Source organism: Haemaphysalis longicornis, unplaced genomic scaffold, assembly GCF_048455015.1.
Source record: "Haemaphysalis longicornis isolate Haplotype H1 unplaced genomic scaffold, Haemaphysalis longicornis Haplotype H1 scaffold_7, whole genome shotgun sequence".
Taxonomy (NCBI): domain Eukaryota; kingdom Metazoa; phylum Arthropoda; class Arachnida; order Ixodida; family Ixodidae; genus Haemaphysalis; species Haemaphysalis longicornis.
Window position 1 is genome coordinate 132,929,246 of NW_027526422.1, and position 27,970 is coordinate 132,957,215.

General features: G+C 47.1%; 1 protein-coding gene across 1 annotated transcript in view; it reads right to left on the reverse strand.

Moving 5' to 3' along the window:
• Positions 1 to 27,970, reverse strand: part of LOC144145148 (uncharacterized) — a 60,533-nt gene that overhangs the window by 16,766 nt on the left and 15,797 nt on the right. The window contains exons 4-6 of the mRNA XM_077676651.1: positions 27,477 to 27,575; positions 24,697 to 24,760; positions 23,235 to 23,303 (exon numbers count right to left, since the gene is read on the reverse strand). Of these exons, the coding sequence (XP_077532777.1) occupies positions 23,235 to 23,288 (54 nt within the window). The 5' untranslated portion in view covers positions 23,289 to 23,303; positions 24,697 to 24,760; positions 27,477 to 27,575. The remainder of the gene's footprint in view (positions 1 to 23,234; positions 23,304 to 24,696; positions 24,761 to 27,476; positions 27,576 to 27,970) is intronic.

Below are 27,970 nucleotides of genomic sequence, written 5' to 3' on the forward strand. Positions count from 1 at the left end.
ACATTGTGTTCTTACAGCACAAGCACGCCGATTTCATCGCTCAATCCGTCATTTCTTTTCGGTTGTTATTTGTGGTTTGAATGAAGGGGAATAGACGTACACTGGGAATATTTCGAGCTCGGCAGGGATGTCACCTGCAGAGGGGAGTCGAAGGATAGAGCAGAGGGTTAAAGAAACAAAGAAAGCAACATGAAAGGATAAAAATTAAGGCCAAGTTAGTCGGGCCACATCAGTCATTAGGGCAGTCTAGCCTACAGTCGCTGTACGAGGGCGATCGTCTCCAGGTACTGAATCTGATGGGTGAAGACTTTCTCATATGAAGAAGTAGAAGCATACCACAACTTTGAGTAAAAGCTGTTGTTTTTTATGCACTTTCAATATTCACTGCTCGGAACTGTACGCCCCTTAGCGCTACTAAAAATGCAGGAGCAAAATTATGCACGTCCAAGAGAAGTTTAACGGCTAAAATATCAATTTCTGTACTAGTCAATGCTTATCACCCTCATGGCTAGCCTAATCCAATGCCGTTTTTCTGTAAAATCTAACTGAGTGCCCCATATAGTTTTCTGCGACGACGATTGTCCTTGCGGGAAAATATGTGCAATCAATTTTGGGACGCCATGGCCTATATAAAAAACCCCGAACGTTACAGTCACTTGTAAACGTCATCATCAGCTTTATGTGCATGTGATAAACATACAGCATAATCAAGTGAGCGCATTTCTCCTACTTTGCTTATGCGAATGAAATAAATGTCCATTTATTAAATAAGCTGTATCCCGCCATCTTTACCAGAGAAACGTCTTTTAAAACGGACTATGGGGAGAACACAATAAAACTTATATGACTACTTTGAAATACACGCAGGCACGTTTTGGCCCGCATGGTAGCAAACCATTGGATCCCGAAGTACGAGTCCAGGATGGAGACCAGACGTCACTCCGGCTCCATGGCCTTGGCAGACTCAAGGTGGAGTTATAAAGGCAGTTATGGCCTTCTGTCAAGAAAACGTTTACAACCGGTACAGGTAGCGTGGCGTAAGATGAGTGTGACGTTACCTGGCACGACTTTAGATTTACCAGTGCGAAAGATACATTTTAGGCCTGGATATAGCCGTAAAAAGATATGTACTCGAGCGGAGAGGCCAGGAAAATCACAGCCTCCGTCAAATCTGTCAAATAAAGGAGTCTTTGATTTGGTTGCACTCGGGGAACTCATTCCGGCAGTGGAGCACTTGCCTCTTGAGTGTAGCGCTCGGCGTCTGCGCTTTTCTGTTTCATGTCACCACAGTAGATAGAGTGCATCATGAGTTAACGGCTTTCCCTGCACTTTCAAAAAAGTAGGTGCGGAAGCAGACAAAAAAATGCAGAACCGTTTGTGCATGGGGACACCTGCACTGAACCCACCCTAAACTAATTCAGAAAGTACAGGCGACATCAAAGAGTTCAAATTACCATGTGGCTGCATCTTTAAAATTCGCACAAACAATGCTCACCGGCCCACAAATGGGGAATGACCCTTGACGTGAACAGCTGTCGTGAAAGCGACACTGCTCTCTCAAATCACTCCAGGCCGGACTCTTCCAGTGCAACGCCGAACTTTAATAAACATAGTTATGGCTTCTCTCCTCACCTGCACCGTTTTAAGGATAATACACCTCCCTCATCTATAAAGAGAATGCGTTGGACGGATCCAAGGGACACCTTTCAAAACAAAAAAATTGGCCGCGTATCTGCTCCTTTCGCTGCAAATATCGACGGAAGACGATAGTCGTCTGGCGCCCCTGGCAATTAAATTCCTCCGGTCTCTTTCCCGCTCACCTCTCATGCTACTTCCCTCCCGTCTCGCTCCTCCTAAGATGGCACGCTAGAGGTTTACTCAATTCAATTTAAAGTTACCGCCTTCCACTGCAACAAGTCGGCTGTCTCGATGCCAGGCTGCCGCACGGCAAAGACGCGCGTGGATCGAATCACCCTACTACAACGCTTATAGAACCACGTTGCCCTACTCCACGAGCATTCGAAGAGAAACGCGGAATCTATCTAGTGGAACCTTTCTTGCTGCTGCCGTTTTATTTTTTAAATGCCGCCAGGTAACGCGGGCAACAGCAGGCGACAATTTTCTTCAGTTCATGTAGTATTTTATTTGGTATCGCAAAAACCAAGCATTCACAATTTTTTAATAAAAGAACACTGCGAATACCACTCGTATATTGATTTCCCCCCTCACATTTGCGTAATTTCTTGCTTTTTTTCAGCGATCTTGACAAGTATGAACATTAACACCAGACTTCGACGTTTAGATTTGACTTTGGGATATATAAGAGAATTGCAAGGCTCAGTTACATTTTGGCCAGGTGGCTGAATCGAGCCACAGACAGACAGACAGACAGAAAGACCAAAATTTCTGCGTTTACGTAGCGCTAGAAAGACTATAGTCTTAAAAAAAAGACATCCCGGAAATAAAAATTTGGCGGCGTATTTGCTCGACAGCGCTTCAAATGTCGTCGAGCGACGACAGTCTTCTGCCCCCGTGCCGAGTAAATGCCTGCCTTCTTTTACCCGCCCGCCGAATTTCCCACTCTTCCAGCCAACCTCTAACAGTACAAAATAGCTCAAGTCAATTTAATTTTGCCGCGTTTCCTCGCTCGCGCCATCTACTGTAACCTTTATTTACTGTTAAAGGGGCCCTGAAAGGCATTTTGAGCACACTAAATGAAGTACCGCAATCGTTAGATTGGGTCGTCAAGGTCATCTGGGCCAAGTATTACTCTTTTACGCGCAGCGGAAAGCTCACACTTTTGTTGCAAAGTTTGTCGCTTTTTTCTCACCCTTTCCTTCGTGTTTTTAGACGCCGCCATCTTCACATGTCTACATCATCGATTCCCCGATGTTCGTCATGAGCTAGACATCCTGCTATTGGGCGGCTTTTTCACGCACTTCCGGCAAAGAGATGAGTCGTCTGCTCAGCGTCGACTCGCCGGCTGATCTGCCAGCGTAGTGCCGGAGTGCTTGGACATTTTACAACAAACGAAACAAGTGTAAACAAACGCTTAACCGTTCGTATTGAATGCAACACGGCCATAACACGACATGGATATTCTCTTACCGGAGTACGTCCCATAAAGAAAGCCTTGAAGCCCCGTGGCACTTCTTTCGTGCAATCGCAGAGAACGCCCTGAGCCGAATGCCCAGATTTGACGGATACATTTTTTTCCACTTCAAAACAATCCAGAGATGCGTTTCGAACGAACACAACGTCACAACATGCGTTGCAAGTCTGAACCGCGATTGACAGACGATGGGCTGCCTCCTCCTGCCCCTCGTAAATTCGGCACTCACCTCGCGCGCGGTTTGCGGGGATGAACAGCAAGTCACTTAACTCTGGCGCGCAAGCCGAGATGGTTTTTAGCCACGCACACTGCACATACCCCATGCGAGGTTGAGTCGTACGTCGCTCGAGAAAGATAATCCAGGCCATGGGAAGCACTATCCACCCGCAGAAGCACAACGTCGCATTTCATCGCGAAACAAAGGCGTCCACAACACACACACCATCGCCTCCTGTAATGCCAAACGCATCTCGCACTTCCAAATGAGAGTGAGCAGTATGCCTGCAGTGCCCATTTGCCGCGAGGTGGGGCCCCAAGCTGAACCGGGATCACGCAACCGTAACTAACCTCTGGGGCGGTTTGTGCCTTGTTGCCAAGGCAACCGACGTTTGAGATCGTCAAAGAAAGGCGCTCGCTCCAGCGCTAGAAAGCTCAGAGCCGCGCCGGAGCATGTTTAGCCAACGTTGCCGCTCTCCACCACACGTCGCCCCAAGCTGAACTGGTCACATGATTGAAGCGTTTTGTGCACGGGTTCTGTATCGGCTTAAAATGTCTTTTTCACATGGCGCCGGCAGGAATTACCACCACCGCAAAATAAGACCCGGCACCAGCGGGGCCACATCTGATACGGCGCTTTTTGGATAAACAGTGCGCGGTGCATGAAAGGGACCGAGCGCAAGATCCTCCCCAGCGGCTCCGAGTTCGCCGCCGATTAAAAGTCACGTGCTGCACTGCAGCAACGCACACCGCGAAAGGGCAAGGCCAGGCCACCGCACACATCTGGCCAGATTTTTCGTTCGCTTATCCATCCTTGAGCGGAGTGCGGAATTCATGGTGTCAACAAAACTTGCCCGTAGCAGACGGCAGTCGGAGGAGCGTAATGCGGAAGTACGTCACCGCTGACTAGCGCAGCATCATGGGAGGCAGTGCTCGCGCACCGTCAACAGTTGTAAAGAGGAGGAAACGCGGCGCGACGATAATGCGCGGTTTTTGATTTACGATTTCTCAGCTAATACTCATCGCCTTAACAAAATTCTTGCGGGAGGAGATTGCTAATACATTGTCTTATTTGGTTACATGTAGATCCATGCATCGGCGGAAGGTATTTCAGGACCCCTTTAAATGTGGAGCTCTGCCACAAGGAATCGACGCGAGCACGTTTCTTTTAAATGCAGATGATTTTTTTTAACTCGCGATGTTATGCGTCCGTAACTCGGCGTCCGCAGCCAGCCAGCACGTGCGCCCCTCCCCCGCTCCTCCTCGCTCTCAACAACAGGTGCGTGCGCGCATGCGCGTGCTCCGGTGCTGAAAGAGGCGTTGCAGCAGCAGGTGCTACCTCCTCTCCCTCTACTGCGCGTGCTACGAATATACTCGTTGCCCGAGCAAAGGATCCGCGGCCCGACGTTGACGTTTGGCCGCGGCTTCTCGTGCACGAAGTTCGGCGTCGGCAGCGCGCTTCAGACGCTTGCGTTCGGCGTCGGCAGCGCGCCGTCTCGCCGCCTTGTCTTCTGCCGCCGTCGATGAAGAGGATGGCACGATGTCTTGAACTGGTACTGCAACGCTGACGTTGGCTCGCGTCGCGGTACTGGTTGACGGTGTTGCTTCCATCGCTAATGGACTTCGACGATGGCGCACTGCCCTCCCGAGAGGGATAATAAGAAAGAAAAGAAAAGAAAGAAAAGAATAATAATAAAGATCCAACCGATTGCCCCGCAGAGAGGGTGGGGTGCAAACGATGGCAATAAATAACACGTTACGTACTTACGTCTCTCGTCTCTCTCTCTCTCTCTCTCTCTCTCTCTCTCTCGTCTCGCAACCCAACTACCCAACCCCTACGACAACAACTACAACTACCACCACCACTACCACAACCTACGCCACGTGACCACCCCCAATGCTCTGCATTTACTCGTGTCCCTCGCGCGGCGGCATGCGACGGAGGTTTTGTTTTGAATTCAACATATTTGTATGGTGATCTTTTTGCTATTGCAAAAATCAAGCAGTCACGTGTTTTTTTTAATAATAATGCAAATGAACTTATGTATGGATGTATCGCCTCAAAGACGCCCAACCTTTTATTTATGCAGAACAATGTTCACAAGTATGAACGCTGGCACAGATTTAGTAGTTTGTAAATGATTTGCCTAAATACATGTCTCGTTGGAGAAATTTTTGAACTTTTATACAGGCGGCGGAATAAAGGGACAGACAAACAGACAGACCGACCAAACGTTTCACGTTCAAGTAACCCTAAGATTTCTACCGTCTTTGAAACCTAGACGTGCTGGGGTAGAACCGTCTACGGAACTATAAAAACAGCGACGCCACCCGCTAGGCCACAGAAGGCGAATAGCAAGCTTGGTTTAGCAGTCGATAAAAAAAGTTTGCGGCAGCTATCCACTAGACGGCGCTTGGTGTAACACTAAAAGCCTTGCCTGTAGTGAATTGGAAAAGAAATTCCGGGTCCTGTGGGTCTGAAGGCCGGGGTGGCGATTCCCGTTTGGATGCAGCCCCATCATAACAAACCAAACATCGGTTCTGCCGACCCGGTGTGACGCCAGCGACGCCCAGTGCTGCGGTAAAGGGAAGACTACTCAATTCTTATTGGCTCAGGCGTCGACATGCCCTCAGAAAGGGGCACTTAGCAAAAATCTATTGCTCAGTAATATTTCCCAATTCACAACTAATAAAAACGCTTTCACGTTTTTAATCTTTTCTTTATTTACACCTTCTTTCCATGCACACTTTTCCTAACTAGTACAGATTCGTTCGTTTTGGATCCTCTGTCGTGATAGCGTGCCGTTCTCCGCATCTACATACGGACAGTGTGATGGAAGTTAACGCTTACTTCCTAATGCATTTTAAATGCAGAGCATTTCAGTAACTCACGATGTCACCTGCGTTGTCCCGTCGTAGTCCGCACTGCCGCTGTCCGCACCCCTCCCCCTGCACTATATAAAAGAAAATATTATCCGGCGCCTGGTTTCGATCCCTCGACCCTGCGGGCGGAACGCAATGTACATGGTGCTCTACCCACTGCGCCACAAAGCCGACACAGAATGGGACGCTACGAACGCGCCTTATATCGTTGACTCATTCAAATTGATGATGATGATGATGGTTGGTGTTTTATGGCGCAAGGCCAACGAGGGCAAAGAGCGCCAGAAAAGTTATTTAATGAAAAGAAGTGATTACCACAAAAGATAGGTTTAAAACGTGTAAACCGGACATTGTAAGATCAAAAAAGATAATGGTGATGGCTGGTGTATAGGGCCAGATTTGATTATGCATGATAAGAAATGAGGTTTAAAAACTTAATGTATGACAAATACTTAAACACGCGTTTCACAGAAACCATGGCATCGCCACCCAGAAACAACGATGGGTGTAGGGGAATATGTTGTCTGTAGAGTTCTCTGAAGTGTTTGTGTCGTGTTGTGTCAAGTGTCTTGCATTGTATGAGTATGTGGACTACGGATAGGCCCTCCCCACACCTGCTACACAGGGGTCTTGGAGATCCCGTAAGCAGGTCCGAGTGCGTTACATGTGTATGGCCTATCCGTAATCTAGTTAAGGTAACTTCAATGTGCCTGTTGTGTGAGTCAGTAGTGTATTTTCCCAAGTGTGGTTTTATGACGTGTAGTTTGTTGTCTGTCTGTTGGCTCCAGTCTGCTTGCCAAGTTTTACGGAGTTGCTGTTTTATGTGTGGCTTGAGGTCTGTGTAAGGTAGTGTTGTTATGTTTACTGTGTTTCGGAGTGCAGCATTGGCGGCCATTTCATCCGCCAGTTCATTTCCGCCGATGCCAGAGTGGCCTGGCACCCAACACACAGTCACCTCAAGGTTTGAGGAACACGCCACCATAAGTGATTTCAGGGCAAGGTTAACTACGTGGTTTTTCGATGACTTTCCGGATGATAATGCACGGACGACGCTCAGTGAATCTGTATAGATGATGGATTTAGGAATATTATGTTCAACTATGTGATTTACAGCCAGAAAGATGCCACATGCTTCTGCCGAAAAAATACTTGTCTTTGCATTCATGGTTCTACCTCCTTCAAAATTGGGTCCATGAGCAGCACAAGACACCGCAGTGAACGTTTTGGAAGCATCACTGAAAAATTCTGCAGCCCTGTTTTTATCCTGCAGATACATGAAATACTGCTGAATCACAATTCTTGGTGCCCTGTTCTTATCAAGATGCGTAAAAGACAGGTCACAGAGCACAGGGCGCAGATTCCATGTTGGTATAAAATCAGTGATGGGTGTCTTGTGAATGTCTAAAAAGGGTACCTCATGCTCAGAGGCTTCCTCTCTTACCCTAAGTGAAAAAGGCAGAGAGATGGATGGACGACTTAAGAACAGTTGTTGCGAGGCTGTGTTATTAATGGTGGAATTAAAAGGGTGGTTAGTCAGGGCCATGATTTTCGAGGCATACAACAAATCCATGCAAATCCTCTGGTGATATAGGGACCATTTATCACACTCGCCGTAGAGGCTCTCGACTGGGCTTGTGCGAAAAGCACCACATGCAAGGCGAAGACCCAGATGCAGCACTGGGTCGAGCATTTTCAGTGCTGTTTTTGTTGCAGACCCATAAATGACGCTTCCATAGTCCAATCGGGACCCCAGTAGGCTTGTAAAAATATGTAAGAGGAGTTGCTTGTCCGTCTCATAGGACTGGTGTGACAAGATTTTAAGAATGTTGAGAGCCTTTAGACATTTATGTTTCAATTGCTGAATGTGAGGGATGAATGTAAGTTTTTCATCCAACACCACTCCTAAAAACTTGTGTTCCTTCCTTACAGGAAGCGAAACGCCATTAGGTGTAATGTCTGGGTCCGGATGGATCCCACGCTTCCTGGAGAAGACAACACAGGTGTTTTTTTTCTGGATTAAGTTGAAACCCATTCTTGTCTGCCCAGCTGGCAAGTTTTTTGGCAGCGAGCTGGACGTTACGCTCACAGATGGACATATTGCATGATTTAAAAGATACCTGGACGTCGTCCACATACATGGAATAAGAAATTGTACGTGGCAACGCCTTCCCAAGGGAGTTCATTCTAACTATGCAAAGAGTGCAGCTTAAAACTCCACCTTGCGGAACGCCGTTTTCTTGTACATGAACCCTTGAGAGTGCGCTACCAACTCTCACACGAAAAGTTCTTTCAGACAAATAACTAGCAAGAATGTTCATCATGTTCCCTGAGACACCAAATGACTTCAGGTCACTGAGGATCCCGTAGCGCCAGGCCATGTCATATGCCTTCTCAAGGTTAAAAAACACCGTTGTGCAAAACTGTTTGTGAATGAAAGCGTCCTTTATGTATGATTCAAGGGCGACAAGTTGGTCATTTGTAGATCGCCCCGCCCTGAAGCCTGCCTGGCAGCCCTCGAGAAGACCGTTGTACTCAAGAAAGTACACAAGTCTCCTGTTTATCATCTTCTCGAGGAGCTTGCACAGGCAGCTTGTAAGGGCAATGGGCCGATAGCTAGCGGGAGAGGAAGGGTCCTTCCCATCCTTCAGGAAAGCCACTACTACGGCCTCCCTCCAAGAGCGAGGAATGTGCCCCGAAAGCCATATGTTATTGTATAGCTGTAGAAGTGTTTCAAGAGTGTCCGGGTGTAGGTGTTGTATCATGGTGTATGTGATTTTGTCTGCCCCTGGAGCTGAAGGCTTACATGTTGACAGGGCTGCCTTCAGCTCATGAAAAAAGGAGAATTGTAAGAAGTGTGCGACTTGTTGCAATCACGCAGTGACTTCTTTTCTACAGATGTTTTGTGTTTCATGAAAGTGTTTGTGTAGTGTGCTGAACTGGACACGTGTTCGAAGTGTTGTGCAAGTGTGTTAGCCTGGTCTTCCAGTGTGTCCCCTGTTGTACTAACCAGGGGCAGGCTGTGTGTCTGTTGTCCTTTGAGCTTACGTATGTGTGTACAGACTTTGTGTGTGTCCGTGTATGAGTTTATGGATGTCAAGAAGGAGTGCCAACTCTCTCGTTTTGCCCCACGGCGCACACGTTTTCCAAACGCCTTGGCCCGTTTGAACAAGAGGAGGTTACTCGACGTGGGGTACCGACGAAGGATACCACACGCCTTGTTCTGGGGCTCTCGCGCCCGCCTACAGTCCTCATTCCACCACGGCCTCCTCTGGTTGCGCGGGGCACCAGAGGCGTGGGGAATGGACTTTTCGGCGGCGTCGAGGATGTGCGCCGTGAGGAATTGGGTAGCTTCTTCAACGTGTAGGTGTCCTATGGGTGTGTGGTGTAGTTTCGATGTCTCTGTAAATGTATTCCAGTTAGCTCGTGCTTTATTGAACCTATTATGGGAAGATGGACTGCATGGGCCTTTATGTTTGTGAGGTGGGGAAGTGGTCACTGCCATATGGGTCAGTTCCCACTCCCCACTCGACAAGAGGAAAGAGAACTGCGGAGCCAATAGCCAAGTCAAGACATGAGTATGTGTTGTGACCTATGTTATGGTATGTAGGCTGTTTATTGTTGAAAAGGCATGCTCCAGAAGATGTAAGTAATTTCTCTATCAGGCGACCTCGGGCATCCGTGCGAGAAGAGCCCCAAAGAGAGTTGTGAGCATTAAGGTCGCCTGTAAGGATGTATGGTTCGGGCAGCTGGTCAACCAGCGCCTCGAAGTCGGAGCTCGAAAGTGCAAGATCAGGAGGGATGTAAATGGAGCATACCGTTATCAACCTATTAAATATTATTGTGCGGGTGGCTACAGCCTCAAGGATAGTGTTCAAGGTGACAGGGTGGCATGCTAAGCATTTGCGGGCGATTATGGCCACACAACCTGAAGAGTGTGTGCAGCCAAACCTGTCCTTTCTGAATACCAGGTAACTATTCAAGAAATTTGTGTTCTTGGAATTCAGGTGTGTTTCCTGAACACACATTACACTTGGCTGATTAGCATGCAGAATCTCATACATGTCATCAAGATTATTTAGAAGGCCTCTGCAGTTCCATTGAACGATATTTTCTCTTCCCATTATGATGTATTAGAGCTACTGGAGTGTGACTATGTAGGGTCTTTCGGGGCTTGGACTCTTGGACGGGGTTTCTTTACCTCCTCTGGAGGTTTAGATGGAGGGACCCACTCCTTCCGCTGCAAAGCAGACAGGAAGGGTCCCACATCCACCTCATCATCTGATTTGGAAGGGGTACCCGGAGTACCGGACCCCCCGGACCTGTCACCCTTTGCAGTGCCCTTCGTTTTGGCCGCGACCGCCGAGGGCGTCAGGAGCGCCCCGGGTAGCACAGGCGGTGCAGCGGAGGCGGGAACTGCTGTGGTTTCCTCCGTCTCCATCTCCTCCGGGCCCTCGCGTGTGCTTTGGGCAGGTGGAGAGGAGGAAAAAGAGGGTGCAGCATCCCCAACGGACGTGGATGCCACCACAGCCGCTGCTGCCTGAGCAAGCGGCGCGGTGGTGGGTTGAGCTGCCGGAGGCAACCCAGGGGGGGGGGGGGGGGCGGCGGTGGGACCAAGTCCGACTCACGGTACTGGGTTCTCGCCGAAACAAGACGCCGCTCCGCCCCCCGGCGAGCTGCGTCGGCGTACCTCCCCAGAGGAAAAGAGGCGAACCTGTTCCGCGCCTCTGGGAAGGTGATGTTTTCCGTTACCTTGACATTAATTATCTGCTTTTCCTGCTTGAACTTTTCACATTTTCGCGAGTACGCTGCATGGGGTCCCTGGCAGTTGGCACAGGTGAAGGTTTCGCATTCACAATTTTCTAAGGGATGGTCATGCTGACCGCACTTAGCGCAGGTAAGTCGGCCACGGCAAGAGTATGTGCCATGCCCGAACCGTTGGCACTTGAAACAGCGCCGTGGGTTCGGGATGTACGGGCGGACTTTGCAATGTATATACCCAGCATTTATAGATTCTGGTAGGGTGGATCTATCGAATGTCAGGATAATGTGTTTAGTGGCTATTTGTTTGTCATCGGGGCGTATGGATATGCGCTTTACAGCCGTGACGCCCTGATCCTTTAGGCCTTCCAAAAGGCCTGCATCAGTTTCGGAAATGAGATCTGCCTCAGATATCACACCCTGAGAGCTGTTGAGGCTTCGGTGGGGTGTGACCCTGATCTCCAGATCTGCCATGAGGGTTTGTTTCAGGAGGATTCCGGATTGCTGCTGATTTTTTACTTCAACTAGTACTTCGCCTGTTCGTAGTTTTTTTGCCTGGAACGATTTGCCAATGATTCCTTCAAGGAACTTGGAGACGAGGAATACAGACTGGGAGGAGACGGGTTTGGATTTATCTACTGATTCAGGACCAAAAAACGGGGATAGTTGTCAGGTTTCGGAATGTGGATTGTTGGAAGGGATGGAAAGGAAACTTCGGTGCGGCCCCTTTTCGGGGGCCGATCACGTCTGCGGGGGGGGGGGGGGGGGGGGTTTGAATTATTCATATGGCATAGGAAAAAGCAGGGAGACGGGGGTACTTTCTCCTTCGACCTTACCCTGGTAGTCAAAGAGGTCCTGGAGCTCCCTGCCTGGTAGACAGGCAGGGAGCCCATCGGCCGGAGCTTGACCAAGGCTCCGACGGCCACCGTTTACGGCTTCTACCCTTCACCTTTAAACACCTCGCCACGGTTGGACACGGCTTATGTTGGGAGCTCGGGGTCCGCGGTGTCGCTGCTCACCGTCACCATGAATACTCAAGGTACCCCGTGCGGGGGACTCATTCAAATTACTGCTGACGAGCGCTCTCTCGTCAGCAGTTGTCACAAGTGCAACAACATTAACATAACGCAAACTACTTAACGTCGTGCGCCCCCGGAAATGTTCTGCATTTGATCGTGCCCCTCGCGAGGGGCATGTTTGTCGCCGATGCTTTATCGAGGTGTTCGAACGGTGATTAATGCGGTCACTGCTCACGGCAGCGTCCGGTGCGGTCGGAGATACGACGGGCGTCGGGAGATCGAACCGACCGGGCTCTGAATGAACTGCGAAAAGCTGCTGCGGCAGCTTCATTCATAGTGCGCTTCGCACAACAGAGACCGGTGCCAACCGGAAAGCCACAACAATGCGTGCGAAGCGCGGCTGTGACGAGGGGGGCGACCCAAAATGGATAAGCCGTTCGTTTCTGGCAGCAGCGCTGCTATTCACGCTTCGTGGACGTACTACAAACCGCGGACGCAGTCGTGTTTGTCGCCAGTCGCTGCGGCCTACGCAACGCGCACCACAACCGACCTATGTGGATTCGGGCAGCGTGTGATCCCGGGGTCCTGCACGGCGTCCCGTTATATGAGCGCGCGCGGAGGAGTGCCGGTTTATCGATCGTACAATCTCCGCGCCTCTCGGAGAGGAAGGAAAAAAAAAAGCGCTACTGCAGAGTCTCGCGCGCTACGCTCGTCCGTCCGGTCTGCGCTTCCTCGGCACGCGACTGCCAGACGAGCCCGACGTTCGGCAGCAGACCGCGGTGACGGTGTCGGAGTCGTGTTTTTGCTTGGTTTGCGGGTTTAAAACATTTGCTAATATTTTCATTCTTATCGGTCAAATGACACCTATCACGCGTTTTTTAGGCAACTTTCTGTGGGAGCACCCACTTCTGTGGATGCATCAGTTCAAGCCAGGTGGGTAAAGTGAATGTTGCAGCTTTTTGGAGGCTCGAAACTTCAAGTAAACGTTAACAGCGGCATTGCGCGGTTAATACTCATTTAGTGCTCAATTCGCCCCATACGCGATATTTTATTTAAGGGTACGCACAGTAACCATAAAAAACGCACCATGTTTTATTGTTAATTGGACACACCAACAACAAACCACAGGGGCAGAAGTTTTCTCTGATCGAAAAAGTTCTTGAACCGTTTTTTGCAAGCAACAATTTTATTCTGCTTTACACGCAATTAACCGACGATATCTTTAATCCTTTTCAAAGCTTTCTTCGCCACCTTTTGGGGGACCTCGGCCAAGTCGATCCCTTTATTCACCACCTTTCTGAGAATAGTTTTCCTTGGAGTGGTTGTTGGTGGTGGAGTCGTGGTCACAACGGTGGTCGGGGCCACAACTGCGTTCAAAAAATACTGTTTAGAAGACGCCCGGCAGACTTTCTGTTTTTGCAGAGCAACAGACTGAACACGGTACATTCGTTGCTTCTGACAAACATATGTAATCTCGGAACAGTGTGCGGCAGGCTCACATCAAGAAAAAGTGCGCTGATTTAAAGATTTGTGCTAGAAAGCAAATAATGGTATCCAAATAACGCTTCCTCGGAGTCAAGATTGCTTGCCCGGAAGTGCTCTGAAGGTCGGTACATCTTCTCCGAATATTTTATGATTTCGTTATTTTTATTGTACTTAAATGCTTATGTGTCTAGGCCAGCCCTGGTGCGGCTGAGATAATAGTTAGCCGTAAAACCCCCAGCCTATACTTCCGACAACCCAGGGAACAGGCTGGGTTCGGAAAAAGATACTCTGCAATGAATCAAATCCATGTCATAAAAACAGGTAATACAAAAATGCGTAGGGTATAATAAACCACTTTACATGATATTTATAGATTGCAAAGGCAGTTCTATTCAGCAAGCACCGCCACAGTGATAGACGCCTTAAGGGACCAAGGAGCAGACAAGGAGCAGAGATGACCTACCTAGGACTCCTAGACGACACATATGAGGAATTACCTATCACAAGCAAAGCGATAAACTTCCGATCCGAAAGGGAGTGCGACCAGGAGTAACCATTTCACTAAAACAGTTCACAGCATGTTTGGAGCGTATATTGAGGAGGTTTGACAGAGAAAAATTAGGCATACGGATAAAGCGAATAAGTAAGCCATTTAAGGATTTAAATGCAGAGCATTTCAGTAACTCACGATGTCACCCGCGTTGTCCCGTCGTAGTCCGCACCGTCGTTGTGCGCACCCCTCCCCCTACACTATATAAAAGAAAATACTATCCGGCGCCTAGTTTCGATTCCTCGACCCTGCGGGCGGAACGCAATATACATGGTGCTCTACCCACTGCGCCACAAAGCCGACACAGAATGGGACGCTACGAACGTGCCTTATATCGTTGACTCATTCAAATTACTGCTGACGAGCGCTCTCTCGTCAGCAGTTGCCACAAGTGCAACAACATTAACGTAACGCAAACTACTTAACGTCGTGCGCCCCCGGAAATGCTCTGCATTTGATCGTGCCCCTCGCGAGGGGGATGTTTGTCGCCGATGCTTTATCGAGGTGTTCGAACGGTGATTAATGCGGTCACTGCTCACGGCAGCGTCCGGTGGGGTCGGAGATACGACGGGCGTCGGGAGATCGAACCGACCGAGCTCTGAATGAACTGCCAAAAGCCGCTGCGGCAGCTTCATTCATAGTGCGCTTCGCACGATAGAGACCGGTGCCAACCGGAAAGCCACGACAATGCGTGCGAAGCGCGGCTGTACGAGGGGGGTGACCCAAAATAGATGAGCCATTCGTTTCTGGCAGCAGCGCTGCTATACACGCTTCGTGGACGTACTACAAACCGCGGACGCAGTCGTGTTTGTCGCCGGTCGCTGCGGCCTACGCAACGCGCACCACAGCCGACCTATGTGGATTCGGGCAGCGTGTGATCCCGGGGTCCTGCACGGCGTCCCGTTATATGAGCGCGCGCGGAGGAGTGCCGGTTTATCGATCGTACGGTCTCCGCGCCTCTCGGAGAGGAAGGAAAAAAAAAAAGCGCTACTGCGGAGTCTCGCGCGCTACGCTCGTCCGTCCGGTCTGCGCTTCCTCGGCACGCGACTGCAAGTCGAGCCCGACGTTCCGCAGCAGACCCCGGTGACGGTGTCGGAGTCGTGTACTCGCGCCGTCACCGCGAGTCTGGCGGCACTGTTGTGACGCCGCGAAGGAGCGGGCCACGGGGCGAAAACCTGCTTTCGAGCGGCGCGAGTGTGGGCGTCCGAGTCGATCGACTTCCGCTCCTATGCGACACTATTTGATTTAAATTCAATTTTTGACAAATGTGAATATTTTGCTTGGTTTGCGGGTTTAAAACCTTTGCTAATATTTCCATTCTTATCAGTCAAATGACACTTATCACGCGTTTCTTACGCAACTTTCTGTGGGAGCACCCAGTTCTGTGGATGCATCAGTTCAAGCCAGGTGGGTAAAGTGAATGTTCCAGCTTTTTGGGGGCTCGAAACTTCAAGTAAACATTACCAGCGGCATTGCGTGGTTAATACTCATTTAGTGCTCAATGTTTCACATCCGCGATATTTTATTTAAGAGAATCACGTACAGTAACCATAAAAAACGCACCACGTTTTTTTTGTTAATTGGACACACCAACAACAAACCACAGGAGCAGAAGTTTTCTCTGACCGAAAAAGTTCTTGAACCGTTTTTTTTTTTGCCAGCAACAATTTTATTCTGCTTTATACGCAATTAACCAACAAGATCTTTAATCTTTTTCACGGCTTTCTTCGCCACCTTTTGGGGGACCTCGGCCAAGTCGATCCCTTTATTCACCACCTGTCTTAGAATAGTTTTCTTTGTAGTGGTTGTTGGCGGTGGAGTCGTGGTTACAACGGTGGTCTCGGTCACAACTGCGTTCAAAAAATACTGTTTAGAAGACACCCGGCAAACTTTCTGTTTTTGCAGAGCAACAGACTGAACACAGTATATTCGTTGCTTCTGACCAACATACGTAATCTCGGAACAGTGTGTGGCAGGCTCACATCACGAAGAAGTGCGTGATTTAAGGATTTGTGCTAGAAAACAAATCATGGTAGCCAAATAACCCTCCATCGGAGTCAAGATTGCTTGCCAAGAAGTCTTCTGAAAGTCGGTACACCTTTTCCGAATATTTTATGTCTTCGTTATTTTTATTGTACTTAAATGTTTATGTGTGTAGGCCGGCGGTTGTGCGGCTAAGATAATAGTTAGTCATATAACCGCCAGCCTATACTTCCGACAACCCAGGAAACAGGCTGTGTTCGGAAAAAAGATACTCTGCAATAAGTGAAATCCATGTAATCAACCAGGTAATACAAAAATGCGTAGGCTATAATAAACCACTTTACATGATATTTATAGACTGCAAAAGCGTTCTATTGAGTAAGCACTGCCGCGGTGATGGACGCTTTAAAGGACCAAGGAGCAGAGATGACCTACCTAGGACTCCTAGACGACACATATGAGGAATGCCCGGGAAGAATTACCCTTCACAAGCAAAGCGATAAATTTCCGATCCGAAAGGGAGTGCGACTAGTAGTTACCATTTCACTAAAACAGTTCACAGCATGTTTGGAGAGTATATTCGGGAGGTTTGATTGAGAAAACGTAGGCTTACGGATAAACAGCGAATACCTAAGCCATTTAAGGTTTTCCGACGACATAGCCTTGCTCAGTGAATCTGCAGAAAAACTCCAAAAAATTATTGAGGAACTACAATCAGAGAGCTTTCCTGTGGGGCAAAAGAGAGATATGAATAAAAACTGAAGTGATCATAAATAAACACGCTGAACGTGCCTTGTTTAGCCTAGGGGACGAAACACTGGAAAAATTATAAGAATATAACTACCTTGGCCAGATTTTCAGTGCTGACCCCTACCACGAGAAAGAAATCCGGCGCAGAATATAACAGGGATGGGGTGCATTCGACAAGCACCCGCAAATAAATAAAAGTAAGATACCTCTACCCTAAAACGAAACGTGTTCAACAAATGCGTCCTGCCGGTGATGACATACGGAGCGGAAATTGGCGACTTACTAAAGAATTAGAAAGCAAACTACGGTCCCCCAAACGTTCCATGGAGCGAATAATGTTAGGAGTAACGCTTAGGGACAGAAAAAGGGCTCGATTAGACAGCAACCTCGGATCATCATCATCAGCCTATCTACGCCCACTGCAGGGCGAAGGCCTCTCCCATTTTTCTCCAATTAGCTCGGTCCTGTGCAAACTGTGACCAATTTATCCCCGCAAACTTCTTGATCTCATCTGCCCATCTAACTTTCTGCAGCCCCCTGCAACGCTTTCTTTCTCTAGGGATCCACTCTGTTACCCTTAATGACCAGCAGTTATCTTGCCTTCGCATTACATGCCCTGCCCACGTCCATTTCTTCTTATTAATTTCTACTAATATGTCTTTAACACCAGTTTTCGCCCTGACCCACTCCGATCTCTTCTTGTCCCTTAATGTTACACCTATCATTTTCCGCTCCACTGAGTCGTTCTTAATTTAAATTGAACCCTATTAGTGAGCCTCCAAGTTTCTGCCCCGTAGGTGAGTACCGGGAAGATGCAGCTGTCATACACTTTCTTCTTCAGCGACAATGGTAGGCTGCTATTCATTATCTGAGAATGTCTGCCATATGCACCCCACCCCATTCTGATCCTTCTAATTATCTCTGCCTCATGGTTGGGATCTGGGGTCACAACTTGGCCTAAGTAGATATATTCGCTTACCACTTCCACTGCCTCGCCACCTATCTCAAACTGCTGTGCTGTCCCGAGGTTATTGATCATTACTTTAGTTTTCTGCATATTAATTTTCAGGCCTACAGTTCTACTCCGTTCGCCCAGTGCGGAAAGCATGCTTTGCAATTCGTCCCCCGAGTTACTTAGCAAGGCAACGTCATCAGCAAATCTGAGGTTACGGAGGTATTCTCCATTAACCCTTACTCCCACCTGTTCCCAATTCAACGTTCTGAATACTTCTTGTAAGCATGCTGTGAATAACATTGGAGAGATTGTGTCTCCTTGTCTGACACCCTTCCTTATAGGTATTTTACTGCTCTGCCTATGGAGGATGATAGTAGCTGTAGACCCATTGTAGATATCCTCTAGTATTCTTACATAATGCTCATCTACTGGTTCCGTAATGCCTGAATGACTGCTAGGGTTTCGACCGAGTCAAATGCTTTCTCATAATCTATGAAGGCTATATATAGGGGTTCAGTATCAGCGCACTTCTCTATCACCTGATTGATCGTGTGAATATGGTCCATTGTTGAATAACCTTTACGGAACCCTGCTTGTTCTTTAGGTTGACTGAAATCTAAGGTTGCGGAGATTCGGTTAGCGATTACCTTGGTAAATACCTTGTAGACGACTGACAGTAAGCTGATCGGTCTGTAATTTTTCAAGTCCTTCATGTCGCCTTTCTTATGAATTAGGATGATGTTCGCGTTCTTCCAAGATTCCGGTACCATTGCGGTTATTAGGCATTGCGTATACAGGTTTGCCAGTTTTTCAAGTACAATTTCTCCCCCATCTTTCAGGAGGTCTGCTGTTATCTGATGCTCACCAGGTGCTTTGCCCCCTTTCATTTCTTTCAAAGCCTTCCTTACTTCTTCGGCCATTACTGGTGGGATGTCTATCTCCTCTGAACTACTGTCTCGTTCGGCATTATCCTGTATGTCCTGGCTACTGTACAGATCCCTATAGAACTCCTCGGCCACTGTGACTATTTTATCCCTATTTGTAATGACATTGCCTTGCTTATCCTTAAGTGCATACATCTGATTTTTCCCCACGCCAAGACGTCTCTTTACTGCTTTCAGGCTGCCTCCGTTCTTTACAGCATATTCGATCCTCTCCATATTATACTTCCGTATGTCAGCTGTCTTACGTTTATTGATTAACTTCGAGAGCTCGGCTAGTTCTATTCTGTCAGCTGCGGTAGAGATTCTTATGGTTTGCCGTTTCCTGATTAGATCTTTCGTCTCCTGTGAAAGTTTACCAGTATCCTGCCTAGCCATAGTGCCCCCGACTTCTACTGCACACTCCGTGATAATGCGTGTAAGGTTGTCGCTGGCTTCCTCTGTCGTAAGCTCGGATTCCTCGTTAAGGGCGGAATATCGGTTCTGCAGCGCGATCCTGAATTCTTCTACTTTATGTCTTACTGTTGGCTCATTTATCGGCTTCTTTTGTACTAGCCTGTTGCGGTCCCTCCTCAAATCTAGCCTAATTCGAGATCTTACCATACGGTGGTCACTACACCTTACCCTTCCGAGCACTTCCACATTCTGCATGACGCCAGGGTTATCGCATAATATGAAGTCTATTTCATTTTTGTGCTCCCTATTTGGGCTCCTCCAGGTCCACTTCCGACTCTCCCGTTTACAGAAGAAGGTATTCATTATGCGTAGGTTATTCCGTTCTGCAAGCTCAACTAGTAGGTCCCCCCTGCTATTTCTACAGCCCAGACCATAGTTCCCAACTGCCTTGTCTCCAGCCTGATTCTTGCCTACATTAGCATTGAAGTCCCCCATAACTACGGTGTAGTGTGTTTTTGCTTTAGCCATTGCCGATTCCACATCTTCATAGAAGCGTTCCACTACTTGGTCGACGTGGCTGGATGTGGGCGCGCAGCCCTGCACCATCTTGAGCTTGCACCTCTTATTGAGCCTAATTACAAGACCTGCTGTCCTTTCGTTAATGCTATAGTATTCGTCTATGTTGCCAGCTATGCTTTTGTTGACTAGAAATCCCACTCCTAGTTCTCTTCTGTCCGCTAGACCACGGTAACATAGGACGTGTCCATTTTTCAGCACCTTAAAGGCTTCGCCTGCCCTCCTAACCTCGTTAAGCCCTATTACATCCCATTTAATGCCCTCTAATTCTTCGAACAACACCTCGAGACTTGCTTCGCTAGATAAGGTTCGCGCGTTAAACATTGCCAGGTTCAGATTCCATTGGCCGCCTGCCCGGATCCAGGGATTCTTAGCACCCTCTGCTGCGTCACAGGTCTGACCGCCGCCGTGGTCAGTTGCTTCGCAGCCGCTGGGGACTGAGGGCCGAGGGTTAGTTGGCGTATTCATGGGAGGTTGTGGCCGTTACTGCACCAGGGTGGCCAATCCTGTTCTGGTGAGGGAGTGCATTACCGGCAATGGTCGCCGGGGTCAGGCCGCACCCCAAGCCCCGTTGTGCAATTCCATCAATACGCGGATTTTTTTTTAAATCCGGTGCAGCGATGCAGCACGGGATGCAGCGATGGCGTAGAGGTAGAACACCCGCCTCGCGTGCAGAAGGACCGTGGTTCGAATCCCGGTGCCGGGCAACCTCGGATAGACAGCATCATAGTTCAGGTTAAGAAAAAAAATTGGGCTTCGGCTGGCGATGTGGCACGACGAACAGACAACAGGTGGACCACAAGGACAACATACTGGACACCGAGAATTACCTCGGTGGAGAGCTGAAATAAGAAAATTCGAAGCAAAGAATGGGCTCAGGCAGCACGGGACAGCAACGGGTGGAGGTCCATAGGGGAGACCTTCGTACTGCAGTGGACCTAAATATGCTGCTGCTGCTGCTGGTGATGGTGATGATGATGATGACGGCGACGATGAAACAAACTTGAGGTTTTACTTCGCCGAAGTCGGTGGTGCCGTCTGGTTGGAAACTTTTACAAATGCTTTCGCAGATACTCTTTCTCTACACACGCATTGACTCTCCCCAACTACAATTTGAAACGTGTTAGCTGTTTCAGAGTCTGAAATTTCTACCACAGTGTTGCGTACCGCAATTAACGGGCCTTTAGTTACCTACAAAATTCCCGAAAACGAAACTGGCTTTTCGACTCAAGAGAGACACATTAGAAAATGAAATGAGGTCGGGTGTTTCATACGTAGGGAGCCGCAGGTCGCAGTTAACATCAATTAATCAGTTCAGTTGGCTACGTCATTCACGCAAAATGCTCTTGAAAGAAACTTTTCCCTTCAGCTCTGGCCGCCAATGGTTGAAACAGGCGGCCGGTTTATTGTGTTGCCTTTTAGCATGGTAGCTAAAAAACGGAAGACACACTGGCAATAATAAAAATTACGCAGGAAGTTAAGGAAGCCTACATGCTATGAAGGCGAAGGTCTGACAAGGCATACCAACAGCTTCATAACCGCTCCTTGGCGTTCCCGTCTTTTCCCTTGTGCTTGTTTCTTCGCCTTTAGCCGCGAATTTCTACGACTAACTCATTCACTGCAACGCGATAATCCGTTTCACGAAAGGTACAAGTCCGACGACACTTCCGGTGCGATGCAAAAAGTAAGTTGAAGATGTTGAAATGCCGCGCTTAAACTCCAAATTGACCGGAAAGATAGCAAACCATCCTTGTTTACTAAACTAATGCGCAGATTTGAGGTAAGGGGCTATTTTACACAAATGGTAAGAGCAATAAGCTGGAGCTGGCACCCGGAGCGTTCCTTCCAGAACTAACCATTCCACTCCAAGGCTGCTGAGAACAGCGGGGCGCTTTTAGTTCTACGTAACTGCCGTCCACGTATACTATTCACGCGTCATCACGTTCACGTGTCACGCGGCAAGCATTAATCCATAAATTTACGTTTCCAACCGATAGCTTTGTGAAGCGCGCTCACACTACCCTTCAGGTGGGTATGAACCCGATTAAGGGCACAACGGCCTCTGCGCCGTTGCTGCCAACGCGACATTCTCTTTCCTAATCATTGCAGGCCGAGCACTTCTAGTGCCATGCAGAAATTTTATTAAACCTGGTTACAGGCTCCTCTTCGTACCTAAACCGACTTAAAAGACTCTAAACCCCACTTACGTACAAACAGAACCCGTAGAACTGTCTTCAGGGAGCATCTTGTTCAATAAACTACATCCCCGAAATCAAAAAGGATGCTGCACTTGCCGGCACTTGAGATACAGAAAACTAATTTTAGCAGTTGATCAAGAAGACAACAGCGGTATTGCAAGCTAACTACCAGACGGCGCTCTGTGTAACATGAAATGCGCAGCCTGCACTGGCTAGCGAATGGAATGTCGCGCTGCCAACAGGGCAGCGGCCTACCTCGGAACGGCTGTGGCTCATGGGGCCTATGGGCCTCAGAGGTGATGAGATGGCGGATAGTTTAGCTCATCTTGTTATCAGAGCTCCCCACGTGGCGCAAATTCCTACTTAAAGGTGACAAGCAGCGGAAAGTCAAAGCAGTCTCAATCTAATTATCGGCATGGCGTAAACAAGGGTGTTGTTTAAACAGGCGCATTTTCGGTCGTGTACCGCTATGGAAGGCATGCCGATTCAGCGGTCTGAAGGTGCTCTTATATTGTATGCGTCGATTATCTCTCTTGCTGTTTTATTGCTGTGTTGTGGAAGGTTTCTGCGTATTATACGGTGTTTGAGAAAGAAAGGCATTTTCCGATTCCCTTTAAGGGGTAGTGAAAAAAATTAGAGTTGCAATTTAAATTTTCGTTACATCGCCTAAATACAAAACCAGAAAACTGCCAGGCGTTGATTCCCCTTGAGTAGTAGTTCCGTTTATGTGATTATCAAGATGCTACTCTAGTTTCTTAACAGTTCCATGTTAACATTGGTGGTAAACAGACAGAAGGCGGTTCGATTTCTTATTAAACTTATAATGCGCGATCTTGAAATTAATAGATATATACAAATAATACGTGACGTCCCGGCTCAAAGGTTCCAACCTTTCCAACCAACCTTTCCAACCAAAGGTTCCAACCGGCTCAAAGGTTCCAAAGGCGGCCGGGAATCCAACCTGCGTCCTTCTGCTCAGCAGCACAACGCCTTAGCCACTGAGCCACCGCGGCGGGAGAAAAGTAAAAAATATCGGGCGTAATCACTTGTGGTACTTATGTACCAAATTCCTCATATAGCGTACAGGACCATTAAGTATTCTTAAAACTCAGTATAAATAACTCTTGTTTCTCAAGCGCTAATTAGCTGGGGGCTACAGAGTACATGTGTATGCGGGAGTGATAAATGCCGCCGCGGTCGTTTTGATGACGGCGATAAACTTGACGAACAAACTTGAGATTTTGGCTGACTTTAAAATTTCAATATGGTCAAATCTATCCGCAGCCGTTTACTACAGCGCCCCACATGGCATATATGTAGAGAGGCGACTCATAAAAACAAGGAATTTGCAGTTTTATATTGAACTGACCGTGTTCACTTAACGATAGTTTCTTTTTTATCCAAAAACTTACCTTCATTACTCTCGTTGAAAGGCACGAAGGTAGTTGGCAAATCTTGAAAGCCATATTGATCTTGCGCCCCTGAAATGACGATGCGAATTGTGATGTCAAAAGAGTACCGAAAAGATCAACGACTACAAATGCTGTTGTTCGCTTCCCAAATGCTGTCGGGTATTTTTCGAAGCTCATATGCCGGTACCAACGCCGGAACAAATAAAAATCGAGCATTTCATGACTTCATTTAAAAAACATGCTCAACCCTTTAACAGAAGATTGGCTGTGAAATACGTTTCATTTGTTTAAAAGATTATTTTATGACAACAAGAATCACGGCAATTTTTTAGGAAACTTCTAACGATAATTTATTATGACCACAGCTTGCTTAGTAGCGACTTACTGCCTATTCTGCTGCATTTCACCATAACGTGACAGTAATCGTTTGTGCGATTGTACAGCGCCATTGAGAGCAAGCGCCAATATTCCTGTCTGTGCTCCTGTAATGGCGCCTCTAGCTCCTGCTGGTAAAATCGTTTTACTTTTATCGTATATTTAACATACTGCTTTTGCAGATCAACTTTTGTGACTGCGATGTCATTGCCAACATCTGTAGTGCGAACGTTTAAACGCGTCAATGGTGCAAACAACGTCCCCAAAATAGAAATAGAATTCTGCCAGTCCCCAGAGCCCTTATCTTTTATACAAAGAAGAGTTAGATTCTCTCTCTAACGACTGTTTTTAAACATCCCAGAATGAACCAAATACCTACCAAGACGAAACTACACAGCAAAAACGTGGTCCGCCGTATTCGCATCGGTAATTAGGCGTTTATTTATTTATTATTAAGCACTGCAGAAAAATGCTACACGATACGCCCCACGATATATGACCAACTCGAGACGCTTTGTTACTCATAATATTCGTCACTTTTAACGAATAATAAAATTTCGGAAAATATTTTCTACCAATTTATTCACCGCTCCGGCAATGGCATAATATCGACATTTTGCGGGCTGTAAAAACTTAGAACAAAAATTTGCGAAGCTATGTGCACAACTTTTCTCTTGTGAAATAACTTTTAAAAAGTTGCATGTTATATTACATGTCTCTAATACTCTTTGCGAAAATTTTGATTTGCTGATTCAAGATTTACTTTTTATATCCATTATCACATGCTGTCTCCAAGCCTTTGAAATTATCCAGCCGTTTACAAATAACGACGTTTTCTCCCAATGACGCTTCGCCGCTTTGACCGGCTAGCGTTGCAGATCAATGGCCTTTTCACAGTATTTTAACCACAGAGCGGTGCAGGAGCTCCTTGGTAAGTGGTGGACATTGCTTCCACAGCTGGCTACATTTCTAGGCCGTGCTTTCGTCGTGAACGTAAAATGTATTTTCTCACGTTGGCACAAGCATTCCCCTCGTGACTTTTTTTCAGGTTCTAAAACACACTTCCAAATAAAACATCCTTACTCACCAGTCAGAAGTGCTGACAGGGTAAGAAGAAGAAAAGTGGTTGCGAACAGCATCACAACAGCTTTCTGTGGGAAGAAAAAGAAAAAAAGTTACACTCTTCTCGCTCCGAGTAACAGGAAAAGGAAGCCACGTTTGGTTAGCAAAAGCTTGCGAAGTGTACGAAACACCGCACAATAAATGTTTGAAAATTCATTGCTGTCGCCGAATAAAAATGCTCGCACGACGTTCGCGCAAAGGGAATAGCACTGAATGTAGCTCAAGGTTTCGTTGGAAAATTCCTCTTCGCACTGTGCCCACAAAAAGTACCAGTACAATTTTGGGGCAAACAGTCGTTCATTTAGCGTTCATTTCCTATTCAGTGTTATTTCATGCTATTTCCTCCTCTCGTACGCGTTTAGGGGTTTCACAAAAATCAAAAGCAAAAGCAAAATGACACACGGCGTCATCAGAGGCACGTTTCAAGATGTGTCCACATGCTTCTGGTACTCTATTTAACCGAATTGAACCGTTTGCCTCGTAGCGCAGTGGTTCTGCTTTTGGGTATCAAGATTGTAAAACCGAGTTCGAATTCCTTGCACTGCTCTTTAACTATTGCCCGTATTGACGGATAACATTTTTTATCTTCAGTGAAATCTATCCCATCTTCGTGTATTACCAATTGGACTGCCAGTGGTTTTCTGGGCTCCTGCATGTTTGTGCATTTCTGCAGTTCTGTCAACTTTATGCCCGCTTCGGCTACTTTTTGTTGACTCTTTTTACACAACGGTTGATTCCGGGGAGGGTGGAGTTTTATTCACTCGTTTTTCAGTGTGGGCATTTTTTTCGCTTCAAGTTGGCTTCGGGTGTTTATATAGGTTAGCAAAGGGCTCCCTGAGCTAGATGTAGTAAGCATATAAGTTTTCCCTTTTACAGTTTGCTGTTTGGTCCATCTTGGATTTGTTTTTGCTCTAATTTACTTCAGTTCCGGTGGGTTTATGTGCATTAGGTCGCCTTCTGCTGTGATATAAGACACATACGTCGCTCAGATGAAGGCTTGCTCTGCTGACTAGGAAACGCAAATACGACTGGAAAGTTTTAACTTATTTCATTTACGGTAAAGCAAGTAAAGCCTTAGAACTACATCCGCCGACTGATTTATCGGACGCCCCATTTCCCGGACTTGCCTGAATATCCTTACCCTGCCATGACACCGCCACGCGCTTCATAGCGTCAATGGATAACAATAATTATTATTTCTCACTTTTGAAACCCTTCTAGTTCAATTTTCCGAAGCTTTTCTTAAGATCACGAGTCAAAAGCAACCAAAAAATCAAACACTATCGCTGCTTTGTTGGTTTTCCGCAGCCTCGACGCCGCGTTGCATGCGTACCGCCAGCTGATCTCGAATAACAGCATTGATAGCCGGCTTCGCTTGCTGCTCTGTCCCTCCAGTCGCATGGATGAAGGAAGGGAGTCGTCAGTCGACAGGATGGCCATTTATTCGCAAATCACCGGTACTGCTCTTTGCATCACCTCTACAACAATGAGTGAGAATGTCACCCTATCCGAAACTCAGCTAATGGTACGACAACGTAGCGCCCCGCAGGTACAGATTGACCCGTTTTCCAAATCGCTCCTAAAATAAGGGGACTTTTTTGCGCGAATTCTTTTGCCTTTCAGAATGCCCGTAATACTGGACGCTATTTCGGGCCCACGAGGATCCGAAAAATTGGTCGGCGTCTGTACGTCTCTTCTACGCTGTACGCATGCACTAAATACGCGGTCATCATTTCTTAACATCCCAGTTGCTCAAACTTTGTTGGTACAATGTAAAGGAGGTCTCGGTTTCATGGACATTTTTATCTACTGGATAACATTAAGACAGAACTTGAAGTTCAGGTATAAAAGCGCCGCTGAGAAGCAAAATACGCGAGTAGGATCTATAAACCGTAGTACAATACACAGCGTGCACTCAGATAAGGAAACGAAACGCTGTATTATGGAGGCCTTTCTCAATACTTTCGCATTCATATAAACTGTCACTATCCGCGAACTCGTTTCGAACAGGTTTGATACCATAGTAACATTACTAAAACGCAGTTACGCAAAATTATAACAGCATAAATATCATGCCAACAAAAGCATTTGAAACGGGCACCCACTCATCAGAAAACGCCCTATCAGTAGTTTCTTTTTACTTCGTTACTTTCAACGTCCTACAAGTGAATACACTCATCACATTTACAATAACACTGATAATTTATTTGCGACTCTTATATAGGCAAACCTATTTCCCCAACTCTTCAAAAGACAGTGTTTTCTGTTTGACTTAAACTAGTGGAAATGTCGAGGTAATAAATTCCTCTGCAATTGTCCTTTTCCCACGCGGTCTATTCGTTCAACAAATACTTCCTAGAGAAGCGAACGCTGTAACAGCGGCTTTGGGCGCTGAGAAAAGGGAATGGAGCCAAAGCCTTGGAGAAACTTTGAAATCTTACAAAGCAATTGGCTTTCGTAAAGAAAAAAGAGTCCCCAGAATAAGTGTGACTACGACAAACGCATGGCGCAAGGTACAGACTTCATTTAAGTGCAAATCACTGTTCTCATTGATGTCGCATTGCAGTGAGCACCAGGATAAAGATCAAACGCACTCATTTGTCCGAGTCGACATTGTTACCCTACACTCAATTCTGCACCAGCCGACGTTGTGGAGACAATCGAACACGCTTATTTCTGAATTGAAAAAGTATATGCAAAATACCGCTCAATTTGATTAAGAAGAAAAGAGGCTTGCATACTCACCTCAGGACCGGAGCAGGCTTCTTGTAGAGATGCTTACCTTGAGGGCAACGCATGGACGTGCCTGCCTTCACGCCGCTCTTATAAAGCTCCTGAATGCGACTGAAGAAAGACAATAAAAAGCGAAACCTAATTATCATACACAGTGAACTTAAGTCTTTAGCAGAATGATTGACATGAAATAAACATCGACTGATAAATGTTAGATTAGTAAAGCTTTGGCTAGGCGTGCAACAGTGACGTCTTCTAATGAGGTTTTGTCATGTCTGCCACGAAAGAACTCAGTTGAGATGTAAGACCGACTAATAAAGCTTTGTCATTTTGAAGTTTCTCCAGTTTATTGGTAAATCGGAGAAACTAGGTGCCCTAATTAGGTACAGGAGCGGCGCTTTTGAAGCAGGTTGTTTGATCAAACCTCCATTGCCATAGGTAACGACATTTCTGTTTATACCACCGATATTTTCATGATGGTACGGGAGAAAACGTAACGGGAAAAA